At 43.2% G+C, this 17,600-nt stretch overlaps 1 protein-coding gene across 1 annotated transcript in view; it reads left to right on the forward strand.

Annotated features, from left to right (window-relative positions):
* The window catches only part of jag2b (jagged canonical Notch ligand 2b), a 105,749-nt gene that overhangs the window by 69,179 nt on the left and 18,970 nt on the right, over window positions 1-17,600 (forward strand). The window contains exons 13-16 of the mRNA XM_084150887.1: window positions 1,445-1,607; window positions 1,922-2,092; window positions 14,885-14,998; window positions 15,297-15,410. Coding sequence (XP_084007013.1) covers window positions 1,445-1,607; window positions 1,922-2,092; window positions 14,885-14,998; window positions 15,297-15,410 — 562 coding nt within the window. The remainder of the gene's footprint in view (window positions 1-1,444; window positions 1,608-1,921; window positions 2,093-14,884; window positions 14,999-15,296; window positions 15,411-17,600) is intronic.

Below are 17,600 nucleotides of genomic sequence, written 5' to 3' on the forward strand. Positions count from 1 at the left end.
TTGTTTCCTACCTTCACCACCTGGGGGCGGCCCGTCAGGAAGTCCAGGACCCAGTTGCACAGGGTTGGGTTCAGACCCAGGGCCTCGAGCTTAATGATGATCTTGGAGGGTACTATGATGTTGAATGCTGAGCTATAGTCAATGAACAGCATTCTTACATAGGTATTCCTCTTGTCCAGATGGGATAGGGCAGTGTGCAGAGTGATAGCGATTGCATCGTCTGTGGATCTATTGGGGCGGTAAGCAAATTGAAGTGGGTCTAGAGTGGCAGGTAAGTAGAGGTGATATGATCCTTGACTAGTCTCTCAAAGCACTTCATGATGACAGAAGTGAGTGCTACGGGGCGATAGTCGTTTAGTTCAGTTACCTTTGCTTTCTTGGGTGCTATGACACTCCTATGCCGTTGGCATACCTATGACACTCCTTTATCTCTGATAGCACACCCCTATCCCACCCTTTTAACACCCCCTATGTCCTTCGGCAAACCAATTTGACTGAGTTGATTTGGGATCGGGCATTTGAGACGTGCATTACAGTTGGTCACAGTGGGTTTGGATGGTCTGTTTGAAAGACGGTGTTCTTTTAGTGTTCTTCCTCTTCTGAGGAGGGGCTTAGATTTTATGGGGCTTGTCCCAGCCTTTAGCCCTCAGACCCGTCAGTTTACATCCCACACATACTTTTCATGGCCACAGCACTCGGAGAAGCCTTTAAACAGAATAGAATAAATACATCTCTGCCCCATCAGATAAAGTCAAATAAACAAGTCGGGTGCGTGTGCATGTATCTGTGTGTGTGCGTGTGTCTGTGCAGGCTGAGTTTGTGTGTGTGTGTGTGCGTGTGTATTAATCTGTGTGCATGTGTGAGAGCACCATGACCCAAGTGGATCAGCCCACCCCGTTACACCACACTACTGACAGACTCAGTGCCTTAAATGGCAGTGAGTGGGACCCCATGGTTTACAGTGCGGTTTTAGTTGTGAATTTTCCTACTCTTGATGTCCTGAGAACACAGAGAAAATGTAGAAACTGGAGCCGCTGCCATGTCACTGCGGTGTCCATGATGGCTCTTAAACGGAGGGTCACCTGGTTGAATGAAAGTTACATTAATTAAAACTACACACACTTTAGGTACCTTTGAGCTTATGCTTATGTCAGGCTTCCACAGCTTACCCCTCTGTGTTTATCTATATACTTAAAGAAGAACGGCCTCTCTCACACACTCTCTTTCTCTCCCGCACTCTCACACTCACTTATACCATTTCTGGCCGTACTGGGTGGCAAGGATTCATTCTATCTGAAGTACTTGCATAAAGTGGATGAAATAAAAGTACGAATTAAAACGTGTTTGTACGTGTGAATGCGTGCATGCGGATGTGTACTTGTTTGTGCATTCGTGCTTGTGTACATGCTTGCATGTGTGAACGTTCTCCCTCCCTCCCCTGCAGGTCCCAGGTTGGTCTCCTTCAGACCCGTGTGAGCCCATCCCCTGTGAGAACGAGGCACCGTGCCATGCCCTGACGGGCGATTTTTACTGCGCCTGTCCCGATGGCTACGAGGGCAAGACCTGTGCCCACCTCAAGGACCACTGCAGGACCACCCCCTGCCAAGGTAGAGCCACACACGGTTACTGATTCTGGACCGTTTTTTGTTGTTTTGTTCCCTATACATAATGCCGGAATGGAAATCGAAAAGGCTGATTCCAAATCAGTTACTAAGAGTGAACTTGCCAGAGCCTCAGAGTACTATGATGGAGTTGCCCCTAGACTTTGATCTTGGGTCAGTTTTGCATTTCCCCCACTAATGGTTAAGATTTGGATTCGGGCGGTGAAGCTGATTCTAGATCTGTACCTAGGGGAAACTAGACACCGGAGCAGATAGAGGCAGACACCTCATTCATCCCTACTGTTTTTTTTTTCTCTCAGTAATTGACAGCTGCACCATTGTCATGGCGACCAACGACTCTGCGGCCGAGGGCGGCGTTCGTCACATCTCATCCAACGTGTGTGGCCCCCGGGGACGCTGCATCAGCCAGCCCCACGGCAACTTCACCTGCTCCTGTGACTCCGGCTTCAGCGGCACCTACTGCCACGAAAGTACGTACCACTGTGTGTCTGTCTGTCTTTCTCTATGTCTGTCTATTATTTGTCTGTTTGTCTGCTGTCTGTACATCTGTTCTTGTGACCAGTAGGCTTGGGCGATATACCATTTATACTGTATACTGGGGTATTTAGAAATACCGACGGTATGATTTTCAAAACTGTTGAGGGTACCTCGCCTCGCGGGGGTGAGTGCTACGCCACTGCTTATAACTAAGTTAAGTATAACTATAAAAAATCAAAGGTGTCAAATTATATCCAGCTCAGGGCTCCAGCAATGCATTTGGTTTGCTAACTTACTAGCTAAGTGGCTAGATGTCAAGATCAAGCGTATTGGTTAAAGCAGAGACATTCAATCCCCTCCAGGATCAAGGTCCCTGTTGCCTAAATTGTTTTGTGCGTCAAAAATAAATAGTTTAGCCCCTTGTGTGCACTTCCGGTAATACCGTATACCCCGGTATGGTACAGAATCGTTATGACGGTCCGAAAATCTGGATACCACCAAACCTTAGAGACCAGGGCTTCAGTGGCATTTACTGCCACAAGAGTATGTCTGTCTGTCCTATCTTTGTCTGTATGTCTGCTCCTGTGACCCGGGCTTCAATGGCCAGGGTTTGGGTCAATTCCACAAATTAAATTCCAATTCGCTTCGCTATCCCTATAAATTCCTTCAATTCAAAATTCCTGAGCAGTTCAATTCAGAGTCAGTTCATTTCCTCTCAAATTCTAAGTAAATTCAAAACTACAATTCCGAATTCAATATTGTGCCACAAAAATTCACTCAATTCAATTCCTTTTACTTCTTTCAACTCAAGCAAAACTCAAGCCAACTACCTCCAATGGATGACGGGTTCGAAAGACAAACTTGACCATTACATTTTTGGAAGTAATATTCCTGCAAACCTTAAATGCACCCTGAATTAAGCCTTTCAGGAACCTTGGAATTTGTATAACATGTACAATTTATAAAATAATACAATACAATATGTTTCATATTAAAACATAATCATAAAGCTGTAAAACATTATCATAAATATTAAACCATCCTATGGCAAAGCTGCATAAGGATGTCAATTCAGATATGATGTCATTGTTTTAGCACCATCTACAGTTTAAAACTACGGCGCTACATGGTTCAATGTACCAATAAATCAGCACAATCTACTTTTTCTGTTTTTAGGATTGGCAGCGTCTTGGAGCTAAAATTGGGATCATGTATACTGTGCTAATGACGATACAAAAAAAGAGTAACAGTGAGCAATGTGTACAATATGGCGAACTTAGCCAACAAGACTTGTGGTAAGTGCATGGGGGCTGCCATTTCTTTTAATGCACATCCGTTATTAGGCAAAACTATTGATTAAGTAAAAGCTGTTTTAATTTGAACAGCATGGAATAATGCTGTAAATGCAAAATACTTCCCCACTGGAGACCAGGGTTCAATTCCTGTCTGCTCCTTTCATTCAATGACTCCCTCTTTATTCTCACCCAATCTGTTTTTGTGTCTAAATTAAGCAAAAATACTAAAGGTAGAGTGAAATTCTACTCTATTATTATTATCTTTTTTTTTTTTTTTTTTTTTTTTTAGAGGATTTAATAGTCATTGGTCACTAAACATTTGTGTGGAATTTACTTTTAGTGTGTGTAAATCTTCAGTGATACAGGTTATACATAAATCAACAAGGCAGTAACTTCACACATGTAGCTGCGGCGGGGGCGTTGTGTGTGAGATGGGAGCGAGCAGACTGAGGGGAGAGATACGCCAAGGCAACTCGGCTACAGCCAAGAATAGCTAACTTGTAGCAGCCACAATGTTATTTATTATCCCATATAACAGTGCCTGTCTTAACTGGAGTAGCCTAGAGAAGCTAGCTAGCTAAGTCAGCTATAGCTTGCTAGGCTAATTGAGGCCACATGCTGCGCGTTTCCCCCAACCCCATTCAGATAAAACCTACCTGTTTGCTTGTTGTAGCCTACTCCTTCTCATTTCGCTAACTTTTATTTCCGTAATTGTACTCCATCTTGCATTGCATTGCTACACATTGAGCCTCTTTGCCGCTTTGATTGGACAACATAAACAACAAGCTACACAGCTGAAGGCTACCGGTTATCTACCGGTCTTTTTATGGGGCGCACAGTGCACGTCATAAACTACATTGAAAGGTTTGTTGTTTTATTAAATTCATCATTTGAAATGTCATGGTATATCCTTGTAACAATGTCACATGGATAGTTTTTATTTATTTAGAAAAAGCCTTTTCAATGTTAAAATAGGCCTATAATTAGTATTATTAGTGTTCGGATATTGAAATAACCGTGCACGTCCCTAGTTAGTGGTTGAGCATATTTCACCCAATATTGAAATGGTTGTACCAGTTTAATTTTCCATACCTTCCACATTTGGTGAATGGTGCAATTTCCCAATTCCCAATTGGATATTCTCTCTATGATTGGATTCCAAATTACACTGATCTCCGTAAACTAGCACAATGTTTTCCGCAAGCCAGCGTTGTATTAGGGCAGTGGTCTTCAACTTTTTCTTGCCCAGGTACCCCCTCCCAGGCAATCCGGCAACCCAGGGACCCCCATCATACGTAATAAAAAATGTTGACTTGACTTATCAGGTGAATGATAATGGAAAGGATAAGTAATCAACATTTTAAAATTAATAGGTTGGTAGATCGTTTTTTATTATTTTCACCTCCCCACATTATCATTGGAAGAGGAAGTGTGTAAACTAAGTCAAATCAAATTTTATTGGTCACATACACATTTAGCAGATGTTATTGTGGGTGTAGCGAAATGCTTGTGTTCCTAGCTCCAACAGTGCAGTAGTATCTTACAATTCACAAATCTAAAAGTAAAAGAATGGAATTAAGAAATATATAACTATTAGGACGAGCAATGTTGGAGTGGCATTGACTAAAATACAGTAGAATAGAATACAGTATATACATATGAGATGAGTAAAGCAGTATGTAAACATTATTAAAGTGGCCAGTGATTCCATGTCTATGTATATAGGGCAGCAGCCTCTAAGGTGCAGGGTTGAGTAACCAGGTGGTAGCCGGCTAGTGAAGGGTATTTAACAGTCTGATTGCCTTGAGATAGAAGCTGTTTTTCAGTCTCTCGGTCCCAGCTTTGATGCACCTGTACTGACCTCGCCTTCTGGATGATAGCGGGGTGAACAGGCCGTGGCTCGGGTGGTTGATGTCCTTGATGATCTTTTTGGCCTTCCTGTGACATCGGGTGCTGTAGGTGTCCTGGAGGGCAGGCAGTGTGCCTCCGGTGATGCGTTGGGCAGACCGCACCACCCTCTTGAGAGCCCTGCAGTTGCGGGCGGTGCTTTTGCTGTACCAGGCATTGAAACAGCCCGACAGGATGCTCTCAATTGGGCATCTGTAAAAGTTTCCTGAGGGTCTTAGGGGCCAAGCCGAATTTCTTCAGCCTCATGAGGTTGAAGAGGCACTGTTGCGCCACCTTCACCACACCGTCTGTGTGGGTGGACCATTTCAGCTTGTCAGTGATGTGTACGCCGAGAAACATGAAGCTTTCCACCTTCTCCACTGCGGTCCCGTCGACGTGGATAGGGGCGTGCTCCCTCTGCTGTTTCCTGAAGTCCACAATCAGCTCCTTCGTTTTGTTGAAGGATAGGTTATTTTCCTGGTACCACTCCGCCAGGGCCCTCACCTCCTCCCTGTAGGCTGTCTCATCATTGTTGGAAATCAAGCCTACTACTGTTGTCGTCTGCAAACTTGATGATTGAGTTGGAGGCATGCGTGGACACGCAGTCATGGGTGAACAGGGAGTACAGGAGGGGGCTGAGCACGCACCCTTGTGGGGCCCCTGTGTTGAGGATCAGCGAAGTGGAGGTGTTGTTTCCTACCTTCACCACCTGGGAGCAGCCCGTCAGGAAGTCCAGGACCCAATTGCACAGCTTGGAGGGTACTATGGTGTTGAAGGTTGAGATATAGTCAATGAACAGCATTCTTATGTAGGTATTCCCCTTGTCCAGATGGGATAGGGCAGTGCGATGGCGATTGCATCGTCTGTGGACCTAGTGGGGAGGTAAGTAAATTCTAATGGATCTAGGGTGTCTGGTAAGGTAGAGGTGATATGATCCTAAACTACCCTCTCAAAGCACTTCATGATGACAGAAGTGCTACGGGGCGATAGTCATTTAGTTCAGTTACATTTGCTTTCTTGGGTACAGGAACAACGGTGGACAAATTGAAGCAAAAGGGGACAGCAGACTGGGAGAGATTGAATATGTCCGTAAACATTCCGGCCAGCTGGTCTGCGCATGCTCTGAGGGATGCCGTCTGGGCCGGCAGCCTTGCGAGGGTTAACACGCTCAAATGTCTTACTCACGTCGGCCACAGAGAACGAGAGCCCACAGTCCTTGGGAGCGGGCCGCATCGGTGGCACTGTGTTATCCTCAAAGCAGGCGACGGTGTTTAGCTTGTCCGGGAGCAAGACGTCTGTGTCTGCGACGTGGCTGGTTTTCTCTTTGTAATCCATGATTGTCTGTAGACCCTGCCACATACGTCTCGTGTCTGAGCCGTTGAATTGCGACTCCACTTTGTCTCTGTACTGATGTTTTGCCTGTTTGATTGCCTTACTTCGGGAATAACTACACTGTTTGTATTTGACCATATTCCCAGTCACCTTGCCATGGTTAAATGCGATGGGTCACGCTTTCAGTTTTGTGCAAATTCTGCCATCTATCCATGGTTTCTGGTTTGGGAAGGTTTTAATAGTCACTGTGGGAACAACATCTCCTATACACTTTCTGATTAACTCAGTCACCGTGTCAGTATAGACGTCTGTTATTCCCCAAAGGCTACCCGGAACATATCCCAGTCCGCGTGATCAAAACAATCTTGAAGCATGGATTCCGATTGGTCAGACCAGCGTCGAATAGACCTTAGCACGGGTGTAGTTCCTGTTTTGAGTTTCTGCCTATAGGAAGAGAGGAGCAAAATGGAGTCGTGATCTGATTTGCCGAAGGGAGGGCGGGGGAGGGCTTTGTAGGCATCTCAAAAGGGGGGAGTAGCAGTGGTCTAGTGTTTTTCCAGAGCGAGTACTACAGTCAATGTGTTGATAGAACTTCAGTAGCGTTTTCCTCAAATTTGCTTTGTTAAAGTCCCCAGCTACAATAAATGCAGCCTCAGGATATGTGGTTTCCAGTTTTCACAAAGTCAAGTGTAGTTTCTTGAGGGTTGTTGTGGTATCTGCTTGAGGGGGAATATATACGGCTGTGACTATAACCGAGGAGAATTCTCTTGGGAGGTAATACGGTCGGCATTTGATTGTGACGTATTCTAGGTCGGGTGAACAAAAGGACTTGAGTTTCTGTATGTTATCACAATCACACCATGCATAGTTAATCATGAAACGGACACCACCGCCTTTCTTCTTCCCGGAGAGTTCATTATTACTGTCTGCGCGATGAACTGAAAACCCAGCTGGCTGTATGGACAGGGACAGTATATCCCGAGAGAGCCATGATTCCGTGAAACAGTATGTTACAGTCCCTGATGTCTCTCTGGAAAACACTGCCTATTAGCTAGAAGGGTAACTCCAAACACATTTTCGCTTAGAGCAGCTGTTTAGCTGGTTAAACAAATGTTAGCCATGTATTGGCAACCATTTAGTTTTCAAGTCAAGAAAGCTTACCAGCAACTAGCTACAGATTGTAACACCAGATAATGTGATTTAACCCCCAAAAATTGGTATCCATTATAATGGGAATTACAGGTTAGGTACTGTTTGGTGTAGCATAGAGAATTTTCGACCAGCCTTAGCTTGGCGATATGGTCTTCGTCCTCGATTCGTGGAAAGTCTCAAAATGTCCTTGTCCAATTGCAGGGGGTCTGTTTTGAATTCAGAAAAGTGTTCTGTTAATCAAATGAATCATTTTTTTGCTCCATTAAGTAAATAACAATGTGTGATGCCACCATTTTGGGTATTTCATGTCTTCTCTCAATCTATAGCTAGCCAGCAGCACTTGCCGCACTGGTAGCCAATTCGCTTTGTCAGATACTTCAGTGAGTGTAATCTGCTCAATATTACGAGTTGAGAAATAAAGTTGACATCACTAAAACATATTATAATTTTCTACTGTAGGTGCAGTGCCTACAGAAAGTATTCACACCCCTTGACCTTTTCCACATTTTGTTGTTACAGCCTGAATGTAAAATTGATAAAATTTAGATTTTTTTTGTCACTGGTGTACATTAAGGGGTATGGTGTAAATATACCCCATAATGTCAAAGTGGAATTATGTTTTTCAAAATGTTTAACAAATAAGTTAAGTATTCAACCCCGTTATTATGGCAAGCCTAAATATGTTCAGGAGTAAACATTTGCTTAACATATAAATAAAAAGAAAATATTAAGATGGGCAGTCTGAGATATGGCTTTTTCTTTGCAACTCTGCCTAGAAGGTCAGCATCCCGGAGTCGCCTCTTCACTGTTGACGTTGAGACTGCTGTTTTGTGGGTACTATTTAATGAAGCTGCCAGTTGAGGACCTGTGAGGTGCCTGTTTCTCAAATTAGACACTCTAATGTATTTGTCTTCTTGCTCAGTTGTGCACCAGGGCCTCCCACTCTTTCCATTCTGGTTAGAGCCAGTTTGCGCTGTTCTATGAAGGAAGTAGTACACAACGTTGTACGAGATCTTCAGTTTCTTGGCAATTTCTCGCATGGAATAGCAGAACAAGAATAGACTGACGAGTTTCAGAAGAAAGTTATTTGTTTCTGGCCACTTTGAGCCTGTAATCGATCCCACAATTGCTGATGCTCCAGATACTCAACTAGTCTCAAGAAGGCCAGTTTTATTACTTATTTAATCAGCACAACAGTTTTCATCTGTGCTAACATAATTGCAAAAGGGTTTTCTAATGATCAATTAGCCTTTTTAAAATGATAAACTTGGATTAGCAAACAACGTGCCATTGGAACACAGAACTGATGGTTGCTGATAATGGACCTCTGTACGCCTATGTAGATATTCCATTAAAAAATCAGGCGTTTCCAGCTACAATAGCCATTTACAACATTAACAATGTCTACACTGTATTTCTGATCAATTTTATGTTATTTTAATACACAAATAAATTAATTTTCTTTCGAAAACAAGGACATTTCTAAGTGTCCCCAAACGTTTGAACATATCCTTTAAAAAAATATATTTCCCTTTATTACTTTCCAACCCCACCACCCCTTCCCTAATTGGAGTAAACTAGTGAACAACAACGCTCAGGCCTCTACTTCCAGCTTATACATACTATATACAGTTGAAGTCGTAAGTTTACATACACCTTAGCCGAATACATTTAAACTCAGTTTTTCACAATTCCTGACATTTAATCCTAGTAAAAATTCCCTGTTTTAGGTCAGTTAGGATCACCACTTTATTTCAACAATGTGAAATGTCAGAATAATAGTAGAGTGATTTTTATAGAACTTTTATTTATTTCATCACATTCCCAGTGGGTCAGAAGTTTACATAATCAATTAGTATTTGGTAGCGTTGCCTTTAAATTGTTTAACTTGGGTCAAACGTTTCGGGTAGCCTTCCACAAGCTTCCCACAATAAGTTGGGTCATTTTTGGCCCATTCCTCCTGACAGAGCTGGTGTAACTGAGTCGGGTTTGTAGGCCTCCTTGCTCGCACACGCTTTTTCAGTTCTGCCCACACATTTTCTATAGGATTGAGGTCAGGGCTTTGTGATGGCCACTCCAATACCTTGACTTTGTTGTCCTTAAGCCATTTTGCCACAACTTTGGAAGTATGCTTGGGGTCATTGTTCATTTGGAAGACCAATTTGCGACCAAGCTTTAACTTCCTGACTGATGTCTTGAGATGTTGCTTCAATATATCCACATAATTTTCCTTCCTCATGATGCCATCTATTTTGTGAAGTGCACCAGTCCCTCCTGCAGCGAAGCACCCCCACAGCATGATGCTGCCAAGCCCGTGCTTCACAGTTGGGATGGTGTTCTTCGGCTTGCAAGCAACCCCGTTTTTCCTCCAAACATATCGATGGTCATTATGGCCAAACAGTTATATTTTTGTTTCATCAGACCAGAGGATATTTCTCTAAAAAGTACGATCTTTCTCACCATGTGCAGTTACAAACCGTAGTCTGGCTTTTTTATGGCGGTTTTGGAGCAGTGGCTTCTTCCTTGCTGAACAATTGTTGGAAAAATTACTTGTCATGCACAAAGTAAATGTCCTATCTGACTTGCCAAAACTATAGTTTAACAAGAAATTTGTGGAGTGGTTGAAAAACGAGTTTTAATGACTCCACCCTAAGTGTATGTAAACTTCCGACTTCAACTGTACATTTTATGGACACTAATTACAATAATTATATTTTGTTTGTTTTTACTCCTGAACTTCCTCAACCTTTCCGATCATTTTCATGATGTCCGTCCGGTTTGCTTCTATATGCCATATACTTCTAACTGTACTGTTTCACAAAACCTCTCAACCTATAACCTATATACTTATTATCGACACAGTATGCTTTACATTAGTTATCTTGTTATTAGTTGTTATTAGTTTCATCCTTCAGCTCCATTCAACACCTCCCATCTATCTCTTAACACCATCCATATTGGATTTCTATTTGCCATATATTTTTCAACTGTACTGTGATGTTTCACAAAAGTTCTGAACACATCTATTCTCATTGTTTCTACAGATTGTAAATTAAAAATAAACATTTTTGCTAAAAGTATTATTGATCAATTGACTGACTTTTCAGATAATAATATCACCCAGTAGTGCTATCTGCAGGGTTCGCTCCAGGTAAATATTGCAATCCTTCAGCCATTCCTGGACCTGTGACCAAAAACAAGCTACAAATGGACGGTACCAAAACAAATGATCTAATGATTCTCTTCGCAGCAAAATCTGCAGTGCTGGGAAGATTGTTTCCCCCATATAAATAACTATATATTGGTAGCAAGAATATTGTATAATAATTTAAATTGAAACATTCTAAGTTTTGAATCTGGCGTCGTTTTGCGTATCAGTTCATAAACACAATGCCATGGAATCGGTACGTCAAAAGTATCTTCCCAACTATTTTGCAATCTACAGTGGGGGAAAAAAGTATTTAGTCAGCCACCAATTGTGCAAGTTCTCCCACTTAAAAAGATGAGGCGCCTGTAATTTTCATCATATGTACACATCAACTATGACAGACAAAATGAAAAAAAAAATCCAGAAAATCACGTTGTAGGATTTTTTATGAATTTTTTTGCAAATTATGGTGGAAAATAAGTATTTGGTCAATAACAAAAGTTTCTCAATACTTTGTTATATACCCTTTGTTGGCAATGACACAGGTCAAACGTTTTCTGTAAGTCTTCACAAGATTTTCACACACTGTTGCTGGTATTTTGGCCCATTCCTCCATGCAGATCTCCTCTAGAGCAGTGATGTTTTAGTGCTGTCGCTGGGCAACACGGACTTTCAACTCCCTCCAAAGATTTTCTATGGGGTTGAGATCTGGAGACTGGCTAGGCCACTCCAGGACCTTGAAATGCTTCTTACGAAGCCACTCCTTCGTTGCCCGGGCGGTGTGTTTGGGATCATTGTCATGCTGAAAGACCCAGCCACATTTCATCTTCAATGCCCTTGCTGATGGAAGGAGGTTTTCACTCAAAATCTCACGATACATGGCCCCATTCATTCTTTCCTTTACACGGATCAGTCGTCCTGGTCCCTTTGCAGAAAAACAGCCCCAAAGCATGATGTTTACACCCCCATGCTTCACAGTAGGTATGGTGTTCTTTGGATGCAACTGAGCATTCTTTGTCCTCCAAACACGACGAGTTGAGTTTTCACCAAAAAGTTATATTTTGGTTTCATCTGACCATATGACATTCTCCCAATCCTCTTCTGGATCATCCAAATGCACTCTAGCAAACTTCAGACGGGCCTGGACATGTACTGGCTTAAGCAGGGGGACACGTCTGGCACTGCAGGATTTGAATCCCTGGCGGCGTAGTGTGTTACTGATGGTAGGCTTTGTTACTTTGGTCCCAGCTCTCTGCAGGTCATTCACTCGGTCCCCCCGTGTGGTTCTGGGATTTTTGCTCACCGTTCTTGTGATCATTTTGACCCCACGGGGTGAGATCTTGCGTAGAGCCCCAGATCGAGGGAGATTATCAGTGGTCTTGTATGTCTTCCATTTCCTAATAATTGCTCCCACAGTTGATTTCTTCAAACCAAGCTGCTTACCTATTGCAGATTCAGTCTTCCCAGCCTGGTGCAGGTCTACAATTTTGTTTCTGGTGTCCATTGACAGCTCTTTGGTCTTGGCCATAGTGGAGTCTGGAGTGTGACTGTTTTGAGGTTGTGGACAGGTGTCTTTTATACTGATAACAAGTTCAAACAGGTGCCATTAATACAGGTAACGAGTGGAGGACAGAGGAGCCTCTTAAATAAGAAGTTACAGGTCTGTGACAGCCAGAAATCTTGCTTGTTTGTAGGTGACCAAATACTTATTTTCCACCATAATTTGTAAATAAATTCATTAAAAATCCTACAATGTGATTTTCTGGAATTTCTTTTCTCAATTTGTCTGTCATAGTTGACGTGTACCTATGATGAAAATTACAGGCCTCATCTTTTTAAGTGGGAGAACTTGCACAATTGGTGGCTGACTAAATCCTTTTTTCCCCACTATATATGGGACGGCTGTCAATCCTTTGGTCCTTAAATAAAACTGGTATACTTTTTTATTTATCACAATTTTCTTCAATCAATTATGTTCTGTAATGCAGGGCCGACAGACAAGTTCCGTACTTTTCCCCCCTTCCATTTTTGCGGTAATGCTGCAATTATTTGGTTGTAATTTTGAATAGAATACTGGGCAAATGTTGCACAATCCAGTTGTGGAAAGCTCTTAGAGACTTACCCAGAAAGACTCACAGCTGTATTCGCTGCCAAAGATGATTCTAACATGTATTGACTCAGGAGGTTGAATATGTATCTAATCAAGAGATATTAGTGTTTTATTTTCAATAAAAACATTTACAAATGTGAAAATGTTCTTCCACTTTGACAGAGTATTTTGTGTAGATCGTTGACAAATTACAAATCCATTTTAATAGCACTTTGTAACACAACAATGTGGAAAAAGTCAAGGGGTGTGAATACTTTCTGAAGGCACTGTATGTAATTTTAAATGTTTATTCTGTTGCTAGCAATATTCATAAAAACATTGAAATAACGTTAGTATTTTTTTAAATCCTAAATCCATTAACTGGAATTTGAACAATTATAATACAATTCAAGTTTAAATTCTATTCCAAGGCTGTTTTTTTCTCCAAATTCCAATTAAATTCCAATTGACAGTCTAAATTCCAATTCAATTCCAATAAAAATTTTTTTTAAGATTGCTTAAATTTCAATTCCAAGTAAATTCTCCACTTCATGCTTGAATTCTAATTGACCCCAACCCTTTAAGTGGCACCTACTGCCAAGAGAGTAAGTACATTCGACACAGAAAGTCTTAACGTTATTTTCATGCTGTCAACTGGTTTTCTGGTTGAGTACACTATATCTAACCACAAAAATGGGAAAGATTACAGCATTTGTTCTGGTCGCTAAAAAAAGCTGTGAACGTCCTTATACATCCAGTATACAACCTGACCATGATGGCATAAAATGACAATGACGTCTTTGCAACCAGTTTTTCCAGCTGGGCACTGTATGTCTGTCTCTCTGCCTGTCTGCCTGCCTGCCTAACTGGTACCTCAGTCTGGGTAGAAGTTCTCTGATTTTAGAATCAACTTCGCTTCCTGAGGATCTCATTCAGTGGGGGTGGCAACAACAATCACAACCACTCTAGGCCAAGGCTATGTCCTAATTATCTTTCCTTCTTCCCAAAGTGTGTTTTTGTTCACTTCACTGATTTGCAAGAGAACTAGTATAGACTAGTACAAGAAATATGGTGGAAACTCCCACTAACCCATGCATCCACCAATCCAATGCTTTTAAATTTGTGGGAAGTAGTGAATGAGTGCACACTTCAGGAGAAAGCAGATGTTATTGTTATAAGAGGTCTCCTGACCCAGTGGTTCCCAAACCAGGGTCCTGGGAACCCCAAGGGTCCGTGGCGGTACTGCAAGGGGTCCGCGGCCAGATCTATTTTATTTTTTATAAATACTGCAAGCAACTACAGATTAAACAGATTTGGCCAAGCGTTCTGTGAAATAAGTTGAGGGTGCAATACATTGCAATGGAATATAGTTCATCTACATTATAGGCTATCCTTAGATGCACAACAGGGCCTGGGAGGCTCACAGGGATCTACAGTACTCTCATTGATCCAGTTTTCAACTCAATACTTCTTGTATGCCCTAGAAATGTTTTCAACATAAATGCACTGTAATTTAAGCTTTAAAACTACAAAATTGTCTCTCTACCCCATGGCAAAATGTGTCGAATTGAAGGAAATTTGCTTTAAAACTGTAAAATGTTAACTCTGATGTGAACAGGGGGGGGGGGGGGGGGGGGGGCTTTTAAAATGTTATTTCCCAGGGCCCGAGACTTGGTTAGTCCCGCCATGCTCTGCAGCAGTCATGGTAAAACTCCTTGAATGCTATTTTTATCGCACTCTAAAGTCAGTTGTCTTCTGATTTTGAGGAGGTCCCTGATGAATTTGCTATCACAAAAGGGGTCCCAGGCCCCAAATAGTTTGGGAACCCCTGTTCTGACCTCAATGGGACAAATAAAATTGAATGTATATTTTTCAATTGTAGACGTGAACGACTGTGTGAGTAGCCCGTGTCGGAACGGAGGCACCTGCATCGACGGGGTCAACTCCTTCCAGTGCTTCTGTCCCGACGGCTGGGAGGGCCGGCTGTGTGACCTCAGTAAGTTGGCTCTCCTCTTCCACTTTCTCCTCCTACTTTTTGTCTCCTCTTCTTCATCCTCGTCTTTCTCCTATTCTTTCTTCTCCTCTTCCTACTCTTTTTTCCCCTGTCGTTCTTCTCCTACTCTTTATCTTCTCATCCTCCTCCTTGTCTTTCTCCTCTTCGCCTTTCTACTCCTCTTCCTCCCCTTTCTCTTTCTCCTCTGTCTTCCTTTCCCTCCCGTTCTCCTCTTCCTCCTCATAACACAGCCATAAAAATGTGTTATTTTCCTTTTCTTCCTTCCTCCTCCCTCCCTCAGATGTGAACGAGTGCAACCGTAACCCGTGTAAGAATGGTGGCCTCTGTGTGGATCTGGTCAACGACTTCTACTGCGAGTGTACCGACAACTGGAAGGGCAAGACCTGCCACTCCCGTAAGTGTGTGTGTGCAGGGCTCGACATTAACGCTTGCCCGGGGCAAGTTAAAAAAAATTGTCAGACAAGCAGATTATATGGACAAGTTATGGACAAGTTAAAAGAAATCACGCGACAATCACAATATCAATAAATTAGGCTACTCTGAATGAAATCAGATCCAAGTGTCCTCCGGATATTATTTTATGAAGTGGTTCCTAGCATCAAATCAAATCAAAAAAAATTTGCCACATGCGCCGAATACAACAGGAGTAGACATTACAATGAAATGCTTACTTACAAGCCCTTAACCAACCATGCAGTTTAAGAATAAATAAATAAAAAAGCTAATAATTAAAGAGCAGCAGTAAAATAAAATAACAGTAGGGAGGTTATATACAGGGGGTACCGGTACAGAGTCAATGTGCGGGGGCACCGGTTAGTCTAGGTAATTAAGGTAATATGTACATGTGGGTAGAGTTAAAGTGACTATGCATAAATAATAAACAGAAAAGCAGCAGCGTAAAAGAGGGGGTTGGGGTGGGGTTGGGGCCAATGCAAATAGTCTGGGTAGCCATGATTAGCTGTTAAGAAGCCTTTTGGACCTAGACTTGGCGTTCCGGTACCGCTTACCGTGCGGTATCAGAGAGAACGGTCTATGAATAGGGTGGCTGGAGTCTTTGACAACTTGTAGGGCCTTCCTCTGACACCGCCTGGTATAGAGGTCCTGGATGGCAGGAAGCTTGGCCCCAGTGATGTACTGGGCCGTACGCACTACCCTCTGTAGTGCCTTGAAGTCGGAGGCCGAGCAGTTGCCATACCAGGCGGTGATGCAACCAGTCAGGATGCTCTCGATGGTGCAGCTGTAAAACTTTTTGAGGATCTGAGGACCCATGCCAAATCTTTTCAGTCTCCTGAGGGGGAATAGGCTTTGTCGTGCCCTCTTCATGACTGTCTTGGTGTGTTTGGACCATGATAGTTTGTTGGTTATGTGGACACCAAGGAACTTGAAGCTCTCAACCTGTTCCACTACAGCCCCGTCGAGAATGGGGGCGTGCTCAGTCCTCTTTTTTTCCCCCTGTAGTCCACAATCATCTCCTTTGTCTTGATCACGTTGAGGGAGAGGTTTTTATCCTGGCACCACACGGCCAGGTCCCTGACCTCCACCCTATAGGCTGTCTCATCATTGTCAGTGATCAGGCCTACCACTGTTGCGTCGTTGGCAAACTTAATGATGGTGTTGGAGTCGTGCCTGGCCATGCAGTCATGGGTGAACAGGGAGTACAGGAGGGGACTGAGCACGCACCCCTGAGGGGCCCCCGTGTTGAGGATCAGCGTGGCAGATGTGTTGTTACCTACTCTTACCACCTGGGGGCGGCCCGTCAGGAAGTCCAGGATCCAGTTGCAGAGGGAGGTGTTTAGTCCCAGGGTCCTTAGCTTAGTGATGAGCTTTGAGGGCACTATGGTGTTGAACGTTGAGCTGTAGTCAATGAATAGCATTCTCACGTAGGTGTTCCTCTTGTCCAGGTGGGAAAGGGCAGTGTGGAGTGCAATAGAGATTGCATCATCTGTGGATCTGTTGGGGCGGTATGCAAATTGGAGTAGGTCTAGGGTTTCTAGGATAATAGTGTTGATGTGAGCCATGACCAGCCTTTCAAAGCACTTCATGGCTACAGACGTGAGTGCTACAGGTCGGTAGACTTAGTGTTCTTGGGCACAGGGACTATGGTGGTCTGCTTGAAACATGTTGGTATTACAGACTCAGTCAGGGACATTGTCAGTGAAGACACTTGCCAGTTGGTCAGCGCATGCTCAGAGTACACGTCCTCGTAATCCGTCTGGCCCTGCGGCCTTGTGAATGTTGACCTGCTTAAAAGTCTTACTCACATCGGCTACAGAGAGCTTGATCACATAGCTGATGCTCTCATGCATGCTTCAGTGTTGCTTGCCTCGAAGCAAGCATAGAAGTGATTTAGCTCGTCTGGTAGGCTTGTGTCACTGGGCAGCTCGCGCCTGTGCTTCCCTTTGTTGTTTTCAAGCCCTGCCACATCCGACGAGCGTCAGAGCCGGTGTAGTACGATTCAATCTTAGTCCTGTATTGACTCTTTGCCTGTTTGATGGTTCGTCGGAGGGCATAGCGGGATTTCTTATAAGCGTCCGGGTTAGAGTCCCGCTCCGTGAAGGCGGCAGCTCTACCCTTTAGCTCAGTG

The sequence above is a fragment of the Coregonus lavaretus genome (assembly GCF_964263955.1).
Source record: "Coregonus lavaretus genome assembly, chromosome: 33".
NCBI lineage: Eukaryota > Metazoa > Chordata > Actinopteri > Salmoniformes > Salmonidae > Coregonus > Coregonus lavaretus.